The sequence below is a fragment of the Anguilla rostrata genome, chromosome 17, assembly GCF_018555375.3.
Source record: "Anguilla rostrata isolate EN2019 chromosome 17, ASM1855537v3, whole genome shotgun sequence".
Lineage (NCBI taxonomy): Eukaryota > Metazoa > Chordata > Actinopteri > Anguilliformes > Anguillidae > Anguilla > Anguilla rostrata.
In genome coordinates, this window is record NC_057949.1 from 23,401,493 (window position 1) to 23,416,574 (window position 15,082).

Below are 15,082 nucleotides of genomic sequence, written 5' to 3' on the forward strand. Positions count from 1 at the left end.
CAATGTGCAAAACATGGTTCTATGTTGTGCATGCAAATCTCTGCCTTGCTGATTAGGAAGTGATGTCACAGGATTTAAAAATGGACCTGAAAGTGCTATGGTCCCAGAAATCTGGATCCTGAAGCAGGATGATTATAGTAGATTTATGTTTTCAATTCCAAAATCCATCAATTTATTATTCGAATGAATGCAGGATTTAAATAATCACATAAAAACAAAAATAAAACAACAAAAGTCTCTGGAATTCTAGTTTAGCTTGAATCAGGTGTTCCAAAAAAAAAAAAAAAAATCCATTAAGCCTTCTTTGATGCTGTCCCTGTGAGCCAAGATAAAGGGAAGCTGGCGGAGGGTGCCATGTTGTGACAGTCAGTCAAACAGAGGTTGCCAGCTTGCCACGGTGGACCCAATAAAAAAAACAGACTTAAGGTCCCCTGGGCTGCACTACAGCTTCAGCTTGGTCGCATCCTTTTCATGTGGGTGCATATCCATTAGCTGCTAATAGAGTGCAGCCAAGACAATTAAAGGTCACTCTTAATGACAAGGACCTTTGGGCTTTCTGGTGCAAAGGTTAACGGGCTGGCAAATGAATTATGGAATATACACAACCAAAACTGTCCCGGATCTTCCCTGCCTGCCGCGAGGAGAAAGAAACACAGAATCTAAATCGGGGACAACATTGAGAAACAATGAAGTAATAATAAAAAAAAACAGTCCGTAAAATCTTTACAGGTTATTGCAATAAATAGTTCATTGTGCAGATAATGCAGGAATGACAGCCTTGAGTATGTGTCACTTATCTCTTGTTCCTCTTTCCACTTGCCTGTCTGCATAGGGATATCCTTTGGAACTCATTGCACAGGTTGTAAAAATGTAAAAATAGCGGCCATACCTGAGAGAGCGGAGAAAGTACATGTGAGGCTCACTTGTCTGACGGTAAAGGTAAAGCCCCGCCCATGTGGTTGAGTATGCGTGTAATTCGGTTATATACACATACACACACGTTCGCTCCAAGTGTCGACACAGCTTATTCCTTCTCCTTTAACCAGGTTTCCTGTGTTCTGCTTTACACCTGGCTGCCTCCTCCGCCTTCTCTCTCTCAGGTGAGCCATGACCTGAATCCCACTGGTTAAGTTAGCACTCAGCTTGCTGTATGGCACATTGCAGTAATGTAATTCCTTTAGTGTTTATTAAATTCAATGCACACTTTCCTAAAAAAAAAAAAATTTTATGACATTTTTGCTTCTTTTTGGGAAAATAAAAGTGGTGGCATTCCAGGTTTCTGTTGAGCATTATGATCAAAGCAAATACTGTTGAGACTGTTGTCATCTTGAAAAAAAACATGTATTGGCACTGATTTAATGATTCATTTCATTTGTGCTTGGTTTGCATTCTGAGGAGGAGTGGATTAATGAATTTATTTTACGCAAAGATTGGCTCCAAAGATATACCCATTTTGTGGTGAAAAAATGTGTCTGAAGTTTACTACTCGATGTCTCCAAAACACAGAGGATTCAATCTTCAAAAATATGATTATTTTGTAGGTAAAGGACGTGGGATAGCTAATATTACTGGAAAACTACCCAAAAGATTTGATTTGATGTGACTAATCAATTTATAGAAGTGTCACTTTTTTAAATGGTGGATATCTTATTGGCAATTAAACCAATTATTTATAACAAGAAGCCTGTTGGGCCTGCAAAGTTCATGCAGCGGCAATCATTTGGTAAACAAAGTTGGCCTGAATAAATGCGATAAACAGTGGTGCTGTCTCACTGAAAAAAAAAAGGCATTGTTTAATGACTCAGGGTCAGCATGTGCTTTACACTGGTTCTCCCAGTGTGATCCACACCATTTGAGAGTTAATTTGTGCTACTGTCTCCTGGAGTGTCTAAGTCAGGGGCGATGAGACCCCCACCTATCAGAATCTGAGATTGACTGAGAAAGGAAAGCATTTTCAATTACAACTAAGAGACAATGAAGACAATGCTTTGTTGAAATGAACAGTTCTTTCCAGTTTATTGAGAGAAATGCAGGGTGTGCTTTTCCTCCTGACTGAGAAAGAGTAACATTTGCCCAAAAATGCAAATCAATCAAGTTGTCACAAGGACACTGATAGGCTGTCGATTTACAGCCATTTTGGCATAATGGTATTTTGAATGGAGGATTTACACAAAGAGGAAAATAGTTTAACTTCATAAAAAGGGCTTGAGACAGTAAGTGACTGAGTGCAGACTGGGCCCCATAGAGTAGAAATTATAGGTTTCATTTTAGGCTTTCATTAGCTAACAAATTAATTAATTAATTAATCTAAAAAGACTGGAAAATAAATTATATAATTACAATAAAAGATTAAATACTGAGATAAAAACCAACCAATGAGTGTTTCCATCGTATTAAAGAAACTGCATGTACTGAAACAGACAATTAAAACTCAGGTGACTCAATATAACAATAAATCAATCAAAATAAACCAATGTTCTTGGCAGTTTAAAGGACACGGTTATTGCTCATAATAATTTATTTGCTTTTGTGAATGCCTTTATCCAAGGGAAATTACCTAGATTATATTGTTTCTTATCATCCACATGGAGTTGAAGCAATTCAAGGTTAAGTTGCTTGCTTAATGGATCAACAGAATTGCCTCAAAGAGCTGGAACTTTAAGTCAGAAACCCATTTCCCTAGCAGTTACACCATGTGGTTGCCTCACTCCTTAATGATGCTAATGTTCAAATAAAGACAAAACGGGACATGGATGGCCTCCGATGCATCCGAGCAAAGTAAAACTTGCATTGAAATTTGGAAAATGCTTTGCAGGACATTGTACTTAAGTGGATGTGGTCAGTTGGCAATCAATGGGTTGGTAACAGTTTGGTCATGGAGCCCAACTTCAGCTGCGTTTAAATTCCGTTTGGCAAAGGCACTGCATGTACACATGTACACGGCTGATTTGTCTCCGATGGTGATCCGGGATCGTGGAAAAACGCAGCCGCGGAGTTGCCAAGCTCCAAAGATAATCTTTCCAAAGTTGCGCAGATAGTTAAATTCAGCCAAGATTACTTGTAATGAAGTCCTCTAAGGATCAAAACGCATAATTCGGCTGGGACTCTGTTGATCCAGTCATCGAGGACTGAATTCTTGTTAATTCCATGTAGTGTAAAAGTCAGCTTTCATGACTACGAAACAGAACAAAGCCAGACAATAACATTTGAGAGGCGGGAAGCCCTTCAAGGTTAATAACCTCCTTTTGCAGGAAACACTTAGCAGCGGAGGGTCATTTGTGTAGGTATTTATTTACCCAAATAAGGTTCAGTGACCAACTAACTACTGAACACCGCACGCATGGGTGGATTCTATTGCTTCAGAGAGAAATAAATGGATGTTTTTTTTTTTTTTTTAAAGTAGGAAACACTGGGCTGGAAGAGAGTGCTGAGAGCTAGGTGGCCATGTCGAAGCACTAGACCACCCCACTGACCACCCCGCACAACGGGCCTCGTGCTTCCTGAGCCCGGGGGGGGGGTGGGGGGGTAGAACGCTGACAAACCCGTGAGGGGGAGCCGGTCCCTCTGTCTGGCCTCTCCTTCTCCTGCTGCTGGTTGTGGCACCAAATTCTGGGGTTGGGTAATTCAGTAAAGCTGCCAATTAAAGTCCTTCAGTACCACATGTCATTAAATAATACATTAATCATGCGTACGGTGCTAACATCAGTGTGAATCAGGGATGAGCAAAATTGGCATTTGAGCATACTGTTTCTGACCTTAAAGCCATTAACATTAGTGTATTTTTCAAGCATCTACTATTATCAGTCATTAATATAATTATAATAGTAACCGATGTCGTAGTAATTAAGTATTACATTTAATTACTTAAAATAATAATTTTAAAAAAGGATTTAGTAACATATTTAGTATACAGTATATATTATTGAATACTATTTTAATTACTCTTTTAAAGGGGCACCCAAACATTTAGCTGAAATGTGAAAAGGTTTTCTAGATATTCAGTGCAGAGCCCTCTGGTCCATTTTCGTGTGCCTTCAAATTGCCAAAAATTTAGATTGGAAAAATTCAACAGTAACAGTTCTTAACAAATATAATCCCACGGCTATTCACAAACATCCACAGAGCTTAACTTCTGCACCGTTTTATCAAACTACGTTCCAGTGGCAGCCATACATGCCCAAGCCACAATTACTACCTCCACCATGTTTCCACCAAGATGTTGGGAGCTGCTTTAGATCTTTAGCAGTTGCTTTCTTTGTCTACACTTTTCTCTTTCCATCACTTTAATACAGAAAAATACCAAACTCAACTGTCCATACAACCTTCTTTCATAACTCTAACCTGGGCCTTCTTTACTTGAGGCTTACCAATGGTTGGTGTCTTGCGATGAACCCTCCGAGGTTATGCTGTGGAGTATCTGTACCCACAAATTATTTAATTTGTTCCCGCGAGTTTATTGTTCATGCCATTGAATTAATAATTGGTGCTCTTGGATTAAATTTGAATTCAAATTTGTTCCCTCCTTTAAACTATGATGTTCTGGTTGAATGCCTTCCTTTTCCTTCTCTCTGGATTATGTTTGGTATTGTGCTGTGCTCTGTGCATGTAGTGTGCATAAAAAGCATGCAATGTTTGCTTGCAAAGTGTTGATGAATGTTGATAAAGGGTGGTGATGAAACAAATAGTTAATTTTCAGGCATCAATTAGTAATTTGAGGAAACTATTTATAATGCGAGGGAATGAATTAAGTAATTTGAGAGCATGATTGGCTAATTTAAGGGAATTAAATAAATTAGTTGAGGTCATGAATTAGTAATCTGAGGGGGCAAATTGACAATCTGAGGAAGTGATTTTTAACTCGAGGGAACAGATTTTTGAGAGAACAAGTCATCAAATTTAACCCCCTTGAAACATAGGGGGATCCATTCTTTGGTTAAGGACAAATTTACTAAATTTTGGCCAGATTTCAGTTTGTCTGCTCACCACCAGTACCCACATTTTCTCCTCAACTCAGCAAAGCCAACACCCTTGTTCTGAATGTATTGTAGGTGGGGCGTATTCACATCAGAGCTAGCTGATGCTTAGATGAGTCAGTGTGGTGGTCACGAAAATGGCAAGAATGCTTAAATCTGTGTTTGGCTTTCCAGTTTCCCGACTTGTTCACCATATCTCGATTTACTGCGGGCAAAGTCTTCCATTAATTCTTCCGCATTGTTACTTTGAAGTTCCATAGTCCCTTCAAAGGCTGACCCATCCTGAACCCCAATGCATGCATAATGTCTTATGTGCACTTGCATGCAGGAAATTGCACTCATACAAAACTACTACAGTCATATCATGATGAGAACTCAAACTTACAATCTCGCAGTTACAGGTTCAGTTTTCTCTCTATCTCTTTCTCTCTCTTTCTCACCATACGCAGACACACACACACACACACACAGAAGAAAAAAAGAGTCACTAGAGCTTGTCTGCACTGATGTCCAAGTTCTGTCCTGCAGGCAATGTATGTGTTTACGTGTGGCGAGAATGAAAGAGAAACTGATTACTGCCTCTGTCAGATCCATGCACTTACCTACCACGGGGACAAAGACCTGCAATGTGTGCTGCAGTGGGGTGTCATCTAATGGGAGGTGGGCAAGCCCCCCCCCCCAAGTCGTTTGAACTGCAGATGTAAAACGACAGTAGAGGTGCAAACGCTGGCGCCCCTGGTGAAAGGAAAGCTATGGCTTTGATTCAATTTGACAGTCACACTTGTCAACCAATGCAGTGTGCCTTTCATTTCACGGATCCCGGATCAATGACATTAAGCTTTTGCCAGGCAGGTCAGCCTCTAGCCTTTGAGTCTTGGGAAAGACAGCGTATCATTCAGGAGTCTCTCGAGCTGAGGGGGCTCGTATAAGACCTCTGAGTGTAAGACTGAATCCGCGGCCTTTGCTTGCATACACATTCATCTAGCTTTTAAGGGAATCCCTTACAGGCTGCTTTTCAGGAGCTGTTCAATTTGATTTATATTGCATGGAAACGTTGTTGTTGTTTTTTTTTTTTAATCTGAAAACAGTTTCTCTTCACCACTGATCTAGGTCAGCCCTGGCGGGTAACCAACAGCCTTGACCTAAACTTCAGCACTGACAGAGATAAGCCAACCTGATTAAAGGTTAGACATTTTCTCAGCAGAAAAGAGATTCCCCTCTTCTGAAAGCAGAGTTAATCCTTTTATACACACTCAGGTGATGAAAGATAGAGATCAACAGGGACAACAAATCAATAGAAGGGCAAGGTGCGAGTTTTGTTACATGTTCCTCTCTCTCTCTCTCTCTCTCTCTCTCTCTCACACTCTATCTCTCAGACACACACACACACACACACCACACACCACCCTCTCTCCTGTTTCTTAGCACACAAGACACCCATCATTCCATAAGTACAACAGGTACATCCTGATCATGTCTCCCCCCGATGACAACAAAGGAGTTTTCCAGATTGTTGGAGGCAGGGATGGAGGGAGGGATGCCTTGTTCCTGGGCTTATGTTGGGAATTTTCTATCAGGATTCCAATTACTCTCACAGGATTCCAAATGCTTTCACTCAATTTAGAAATGTCCTTCATAGCGGCCTCGAAAGTTAGGATTTTTTCTGCATTTTGAGTACCTTTATGTTACCCACACCGAGCCAAAGTGCGCTGATCGGTCCTCAGCATACGAGTACCCAGCAAGCACTCCGCAAAGGCTGAGTGATACTACAGGTCTGTTGAACAAACTCACGTTAAAAGTAACAAAATACATTAGTCTCTGGTGTTACATCCCAATACTGAGAAAATTTCGGTCGTCTAAATCAAGGACAGACTCTTGCTTGCCTTTCCCTGGCTTCTAAACATAATCCTAATCAAGCCTCAACCCTAATGCATACCATTTTTCTAACCCAAAGTCTTGCCCTCTGAGTCATCTCAAATAGCAGATTTTTATTTTTAAATGGATGATAAACAATCTAAATATCGCCAATTCAGCCAATGACATAGATGGAAATATACTTTTGAAAGTATGAAAACTTTTCACTGCAAAATGAGAAGCAAAAATTAAGATTGCAGTGTTAGTGCCGGGTCTCAATCTCAGTCCTAAACATAACTGTCATCCTGTGTCCCAAGCTCTTCCATGTGCTTGTGAAATTCCACCGCCTGCACACCTGCTAATGAATAACTCATTTAGTTGCGTCAGGTGTGCTGGTGGTGGAATTTTACAAACAAATGCAATGTCTGGGGTGCCTGCAGGAGAGGCTAGGGAACCAAACCCGTGTTCTTCCAGCATCTCAGAAAATATTAATGACTTCTTGGAAAACACATTCTATTTACTAGTCATTGCATTAATGCGTATTTGTATTTATTCAAATGGGATATAGTGTTTTCACAAGCGTATAAACACTTACTGCCAAGATGTTTAAATAGCTATAAACATTGAGTTTTTCAGGTAGCCTGTGAGTTTTGCCCAGCACTGCATTTATTTACTTGTTATTGCACTTGGACATCAGAATAACCTTAGCACAACATGCAATATGCAGCTAGGGCCAGATGCACTATGTCCAGATTTTTTTTGCAATGCAAGGCACTACTTCACTGGGGGGTTTTCTGGAGGTGGCACAAAATACTCATTCTGTGCTATAGCCCACGGATACACAATCATACGTACAGCACAGATAACACAAGGCAGCAATGCTATGACCAAGAAAAACTAGCAACTCGAAAGACGGTAACCAGCATGTCTGTGTGTGGGGGTGCTTCTGCTTACCTTGAATCACAACATGACCTGTCCATCAATCAGGTACTCAAGTATGTGTAGGATTTTGCGTTTGTCAAAGCACAGGACTGAGTGGCTCAATCAAAATAAGATACCAGAATGGCAAATGTGTATCGTCACAATATTTATTTTTTTAACAACGACCAAAAATTTTTACTCATGGAATTCATTGCATTTCGGGAGACGGCAGCCAATTCCCAGAGTTTCCCCGGCCAATCCTTGACAGCTGGCGACTCTAAAGATACTGGTGCACACAGTCTATATGCAGCTGCAGGCTGATACTCACGGGAAAATAGGAATTATGACGCACAGGCACAACCACAGCATCCAGCACACGGTTCAAAGCCAATTCTAATTCTAAAATGCCCCGGCAAAAATCAATACCCTCATGCAGAAGCACCCCTTCTAGTGAATTCATTTGGAGGGCAGCAGATTACTGGTGCTGCACTCTCTAAGCATCCTGTGCTGACTTACCCACAGAGAGAAACGGTTCACAGGATAGGCACCTCTATTGATTTAGTGGGCAAAAATAGTAAGTGAGATGGCTGGAGAGCGTTGTGTATGGACCATGAAAAGAAAGCACGGTTTGAGTTAAGAGCTGAGAGGTTCTGAACGGATTTACAACTTGAATCAGCCATTGACCTTATTGACATCTTCCCAGCAGTCTGTGCTTACTCTGAGACGGTCTGCTGGCCCTGTGCTTTTCTCTTTAAGCCAGACCGTCAAATGGCTGCAGCTGGAGGCGGGTGAGCACGTTCAGGGCTGTGACTAACTGGCAGGGCCTCGTCTGCTGTCAGGACATAACCGAGGCAGAGCAGCTCTGTGAATTTCAGCAAACGTTCGCCTTGTGGGAGAAAACAACCCCCTCTTTATGCGCCATCATCGGTGCCGGACTCGTTAAAGTAAGGAGCTAAAATTAGGCTCAGTCACAAGCCCTGGTGTGTCCCTGCTCTGCGGTATCTGTGCAGTCCAGTGAGAGGGGTCAGAGCACAGACAACGACTATCAAAAACATTATTTTATTTATTTATCTGCAGGTGCACTTACATCAAGTTGAGTGCATGTCTTGGTGGAAAAAAAAATAAATTGGGTGACTTTCCAATCTGACACCTCTCGCTTTCTGAGAGCACATTTTTAAACTAAAAGGGGGGGGGGGGGGGAGAGAAAGAGCTTAAGAAAATGACTGTCTGTTTCTTTGGTGTTGCAGGACTTACCGAAACAGGCAGAAAGGATCGTTCCTTTTCACTACCGCCCTCCCAGACGAGATGAACTCAGAGAGTGACCTCTACGATGGTGTGAGTCGCTCCAGCGACTCCGCCTCCCTGAGCGTGCGGACGGAGGGCGGCAAGACACGCCGCTACGTGGGGAGGGACGGCAGCTGCCGCGTCACCTTCCGCCACTCCCCGGGGGGGTGGGGTCTGTACGTGACGGACATCTTCACCACCCTGGTGGAGTCCAGGTGGCGGGTGATGTTCCTCATCTTCTCCCTCTCGTACATCGTGTCCTGGCTTCTGTTCGGGCTCTTCTACTGGACGATCGCGCTGGCCAACGGCGACCTGGCGGACGCGGACACCCGCCCGTGCGTGGAAAACGTGCGCAGCTTCACCGCCGCCTTCCTCTTCTCCCTGGAGACGCAGGCCACCATCGGCTACGGCTTCCGCGGCATGACCGAGAACTGCGCCGAGGCCATCGTCGTGGTGACGGTGCAGGACATCCTCAGCTGCCTCATCGACACGGTCGTCATAGGCATCGTGGTGGCCAAGATGGCGTCCGCCCGCAAGCGGGCGCAGACGGTGGGCTTCAGCAGCTGCGCGGTGGTCAACCTGCGCGACGGCGTCATGTGCCTGTCTTGGCGCCTGGGCGATTTCCGTGGCAACCACATCCTGGAGGGCGTGGCCCAGGCACAGCTCATCCGCCACGTGCCGCGACCCTCTGGGGCAGCGGCCCTGTCCCACCTGGACCTGGAGATCGAGTGCGACCAAATTATCCTGGCCACGCCCACCACCCTTGTCCACAGGCTGGTGCCAGGAAGCCCCCTGTACAGGCTGGGCCCCGAGGACCTGCTGAAGGACGACTTCGAGGTGGTGGTGACCTTCACCTACACGGGTGACTCCACGGGTGTCCTGCACCAGACCCGCACCTCCTACACGCCCCCGGAAATCCGCTGGGGCCAGCGCTTCCAGGACATGCTGAAGGTGGGGAGGAGCCACTACCACACCGACTACGCCGCCTTCCACCAGACCGTCGCCGTGCCGGTGCCGCAGGTCAGCGCCGCGGAGTACGACAGGACGACGCCACGCCCGCTGACCGTCAACGGCTCCGTCATTACCGTCACTTCTGCCACAAGCACCTATCAGGAAGCCTGGCTGTAACACCCAGGGGGCCAGCTTTCAGTTCTCAAACTCAGCACCGGAAGTAATATCGCCCCCTGCTGATATCCATGTTTTTCCGCTCAAAAAGCAAGTTTCCCCATTGGGCTCCATTCATTTTTGACAGGAAAATGAACATACTTCCACTCGAATATTGATGTTAACTCCGTGCGTTATATTGGGAAGAAAAGTCACTTATTTGTTCCGAGGTAAAATATTTTTTCCTACCACACAGACAAAGATATAATTGTTTTATTTATTATTTATTTTAGCCAATGTCTGTGCTATCCTCGCTGTACGCGTGATGTAGACACATGACCAAGAACACAACTGAGCATGTCCACGGTACTTCCTGGTTCTGATGTGCTCCCCATAGGTTTCTATTGGAGTCGCTGTCTCTACATATTTTATATACTCTAAGGCAGCGTTTCCCAACCTTTTTCCTTCCGTGGCACGGAATTTACAGAATCTCATGGCACACCACTCTCAAAAGCATAAAAAATAAACACCCTGCAGCCCCCCCCCTGACGTTGATGTGACGTGCCAACTAGTAGGCCTAAATGTTCTTTTGGGGTTTTAATTAAGCGAAATGAATTTTAATTACATTTATTTTGGATTTTGTGCATGCGATTTGTTCATTTAAGTTATTTTAATTAATTTGAACAATAAAATCTTTTTGAAAGGATTTTTCACACGGCTCACCTGACCTCGCCTGGTGGCACGCCAGAGTGCCGCAGCACACCAGTTGGGAAACGCTGCTCAAAGATAACACCCTGGCTTCTGCCTAATTTGACATGACCTGAAATGCAATTACGGTCCTGCAAAACCTCATGATTTTTCACGAAGCGCCCCAAACAAACTGCTGGTTGAACTTCCAGGGCTGGACAGGAACAAAGCGGTGTTCAGCTCCTGGTCTGTAAAATATAAAATTGTACAAGAGTTTTACTTTTTTCCAAAAAAGGAAACAATTGTTCTCCCATATTTCCATTTGTATATGCATTTAAATAGAAAATCATGAATAGTATAGAGGTGTATTTTACATTTAGTGCACTTAAAAGTTGGACATTACATTTATATAGTGCATTCATTGCTCTGTAATGAGATCCTTCTATTTGTACTGTAATACAAAAACGGACCACACTATACACTCGAAGGTCAGATTTTGTAGTTTATTTTTTGTTTTAACCTTCAGATGCTTATTATATGTAATATAGTTGTCTATTCACTTTTTAAGCATGTAAATTTATTGCTATTGTAGACCTATTTAATTTTTTTTATACTATGAGTTTGACAGGACTTTGTCTTGGAAATAAATATTGTTCTTTCTCCATCTGTCTCTGCACAAACCCTCTTCTGATTTATTCACTGTCTCCAATAAAGGAATGCATCCTGGCACCCATTTATATCAGTTATCTGTTTTTACACACACACACACACACACACACACACACACACACAGTATACGTATTAAATGCATGATATAAACATGGTGGGGGGGGGGAGGGTGATGCGATTACAGGCCAGGGGGATTCAGGTCTCTCTCTTTGGGGAACTGAGTGCCCCACCTGGGAATCAAAACTACAATCTCTACATTTACAAAACTAGTTCCCAAAGCAACCATTATGCTACGCTGCCGCCCTATGTGTGTGTAGTTTTGATCAGTCCTGACCAAAGTGCATTGTATGATTGGGGGGGATCAAAGTGCATTCTCTAATTTGGGAGCATGGGGTGAAAGGGGGCGGGGGGCGGGGTTTGGGGGGCGATGCTATAATTTCATGACCTCATAAGTTCACTTTGTGTTATGAGAAAAATGTCATTTACAGTCCAGTAAGCAATACTGTAATGTTAAGGTCAACTGATACACATAAGCAAACCGACCTGGACACCTTCACATCCGTTTCTTCATCCCTTGGCCTTGTTTCTGTAGACCCAAGTTAATCAGCATTCTGCAAATTTGTTTTTAAGAAAGTTACATGATGTGCTTTTAATACATAGTGTACCCCTTTGTGCTTCCTGTCAGAGTGTGGATTTAGCATGAATATTGAATGCTACAATTTTCCAAGCAAATAAAGAAGTTCTCTGTGTTTCCACCCCCACCCGCACCCCACAAGACATCTGTGATTTTTAGGTCTCATGACCTACCCGTCACAAAAACTACCAGCTTTAATGCTGCAGGTTTACTTTTACTACTGTATGTACAGTGAAAGTATACAAGCAAGTCGATTCATTGTGCGTTTTCTGGGGTAGGCAACACCTTACTAATATGCCTATTTTTTGCTTTCTCTCCATTTGGCATGTGTGAGGTATTTTTTATTTAGTTAACTACACAGCACATGTACTGTGTCTAAATAGTTCCTTTGCTGTGTCTGACAAGCATCAAAGCACCAAATAATAAATGATTAATGGTGTAATTGCACAGTGCACTAAGATCTATCTAAATTCAGTATGTTAAGGAAGACATAAATTAATTAGTCACCTAATATAAGCAAGGACGGTTAACTGATTGGAAGAAAAACGAGCCCATGTGCAAGCAGCCATGCAACACCAGCGAGGAGATATTTCACCAGCGATCGCCACCTTGTGGTCTGAATGGCTACAACATGTTCGGTTCAACAGTGAAAATTCCCCACACGCAGTGAGGTGAGACAGACAGAACCCGCAGCACGCGAAGGTTTAAAATAGCCCTAATTATTTATGGCAGGAGATAAAAGTGGTAACAAGAAGAGAAAAAAACTCGTTTTCCAGCAAGTGTATTAAAAGCCGCTGTGTGCGTCCCACTTTCTAAACACAAATCAACGCGTCCGCATCGCGATACAGCTCATTGATAAACACAATCCCAGAACAAACTGCACGGTAGGCTAATGTATTAACATCCACTTCAATCGAGACCGAACTAGTCAGGCCGGCATTTCATGTTAATGGGGCAATGTTCGCCCCCGCAATGACACGAAGAATTGTACTCGAAATAAGTGGAGATTTTTACACTAACAATACGTGTTTCTTCTTGTAGAGCAACATGCCAACGGGTTATCTAACCTTTTATTGACGTTCTGTGATGTAACTATTTCGGCCAGTAAGGGCAAGAACAGGATGCTGAAAAATTTATCCAGATTCTGTGAAGACGTAATTGCAAACAAATTAATGCACTATTCAGATCGTTTTATCATTGACAAAGCAACAGTATTACCATACAAAGTAAAAAAAAAAAAAAACAACATATGCTTATATGTGATTGACATTCTAAGCGTAAACAACGCGAAGAAAAGCCACATTTGTTTGACCTAAAACAGTAACGTGGCTGCCGGTAAATGCTGCACTTACAGTAGGATCCATCCTTCATCTGGCGGCTGTGTAGTAGGCTATACCTGGATCTGTAGCAATACAAAAGATTCAATTCCCATGGAGTGTATGTTTCAAAATATAACCTGCGTAGAAATCACTCCGGAGTGCCTGGAAATTTTTTTTTACAGGCTTAATACTAGGGCCAGCAGTTCGTGTACACCAGGTGACCTGAAAGGATTTCAATGGTTGTCTTTCTAGGATCCCCCGAAGGCACTCCAACGGCACAGTCAGTCATACTAATCATACAATTGAGTTTCTAATTGAGACACACACACACACACACACACACATATATATATATAGGAAAGTGAGCATGGATGGAAGTTTAAATGCTGCAAAAAACATGTCTTTGAGCCAGTGGTCCTCTCTCCTGGTCCTGGAAAGCTGCAGGGTCTGCTGGCTTTCATTTTAACTCAGCAATTGATCAGTTAAAGCAGTTGGTTACAGAATTAATTCACTTGGTTTCTTGGGTCTGAATCAGCCACTGATCTTAAGGAAAAAACAAAAACCAGCAGACTCTGTGGCTCTCCAGGACCAGGATTGAGTATCACTGCACTAAAAAGAAAAATGCATCCATATAAAGAAGGTTTTTGTTTGATTGAAGACCATAAGTAGTTAATTAGTTGAATCATTTTTTGTGCAAGTAAAATGTTATATGATGCCTCTCATTTTTCATTTTGGCATTTCCTACTGCTTCTAAGAAAACCTAACATTCCCCCGTAAAATACTGTAGCATGTCCACGATGGTAACTAATTGAACTGAATTTAACACTCAAGTGTAGCTTATAACCATCACTGTCCGTCATTGACAATCATCAGTTAGATTACTGAGGTGGTGCAAATGGGATAATTGTTTGAGAAGTGACTTGACAAAGAGGATCTGAACCTGTCGCTGGTAGAGGACTGACATATCATGCAAGAAAAAAAAGGGAGAAAATTGGTGGCCCTACTTATTAGCCTACTTATTACACTGCTACTTTACCATCACCGCACAGACACTCTCAACTAGCTTAAACTGAAAGAGAGGACCCACCTGACTCATGCGAACAGCAATCATAAACTTCGTCAGCAATGTTGCCAGGCCAATCTTAAACCATAAAACAAAATCAAGGAGTCACACAGCCAATGTCTATACAAAACGATAAAGCAAGTCCTAACAATCCTAAAACAGGTTTAATCTAAGATGACTACTTGACTTCCAAAGTCCAGTCTTAAGATGCTTCATATTGGGCTTCATTGGTCCTTAGTGTTTTATTTTTATACAATATGAAAATACAATAAAATAACGCTTACAGATTTACTTCAATAGTTGGCACTGTAGTTTTCCAGCAAAGTTAATATTTAAATCGTTCCACAATTCAAATAAACAAGAACAAAACACTGGCAATAAATAAAAAAATAATACTCCTGTTTACTACAAAATGCAAACATGCCAATAAGAAACATTCCCATAACATCAATATATAAATTGATTATACACCATGTTTATAATAAAATTATAATTTAAAATTATGGCAGGAAAACATTTTTGTGGTATGGGCACGCACTTCATCTGAAACCAAAAGCTTCTGGTGACGCTTTTA

At 42.4% G+C, this 15,082-nt stretch overlaps 1 protein-coding gene across 2 annotated transcripts; it reads left to right on the forward strand.

The window, feature by feature from the left end:
• The first annotated feature begins 499 nt into the window (after positions 1-499).
• On the forward strand, positions 500-10,742 carry LOC135243448 (inward rectifier potassium channel 16-like). 2 transcript variants are annotated; one of them, XM_064315311.1, is made up of 3 exons: positions 500-939; positions 1,047-1,100; positions 8,996-10,742. In XM_064315311.1, the coding sequence occupies exon 3, from the start codon at positions 9,054-9,056 to the stop codon at positions 10,158-10,160; it is 1,107 nt and encodes a 368-aa protein (XP_064171381.1). In that variant the 5' UTR covers positions 500-939; positions 1,047-1,100; positions 8,996-9,053; the 3' UTR covers positions 10,161-10,742. The 2 variants fall into 2 exon arrangements, with proteins under 2 accessions (XP_064171381.1, XP_064171380.1); XM_064315310.1 differs by having other exon boundaries at positions 500-1,100.
• The last annotated feature ends 4,340 nt before the right edge of the window (positions 10,743-15,082 follow it).

Excerpts from the sequence above, each read along its gene's own strand:
- LOC135243448 (XM_064315310.1), top strand. The coding sequence starts at position 9,054 with ATGAACTCAGAGAGTGACCTCTACGATGGTGTGAGTCGCTCCAGCGAC.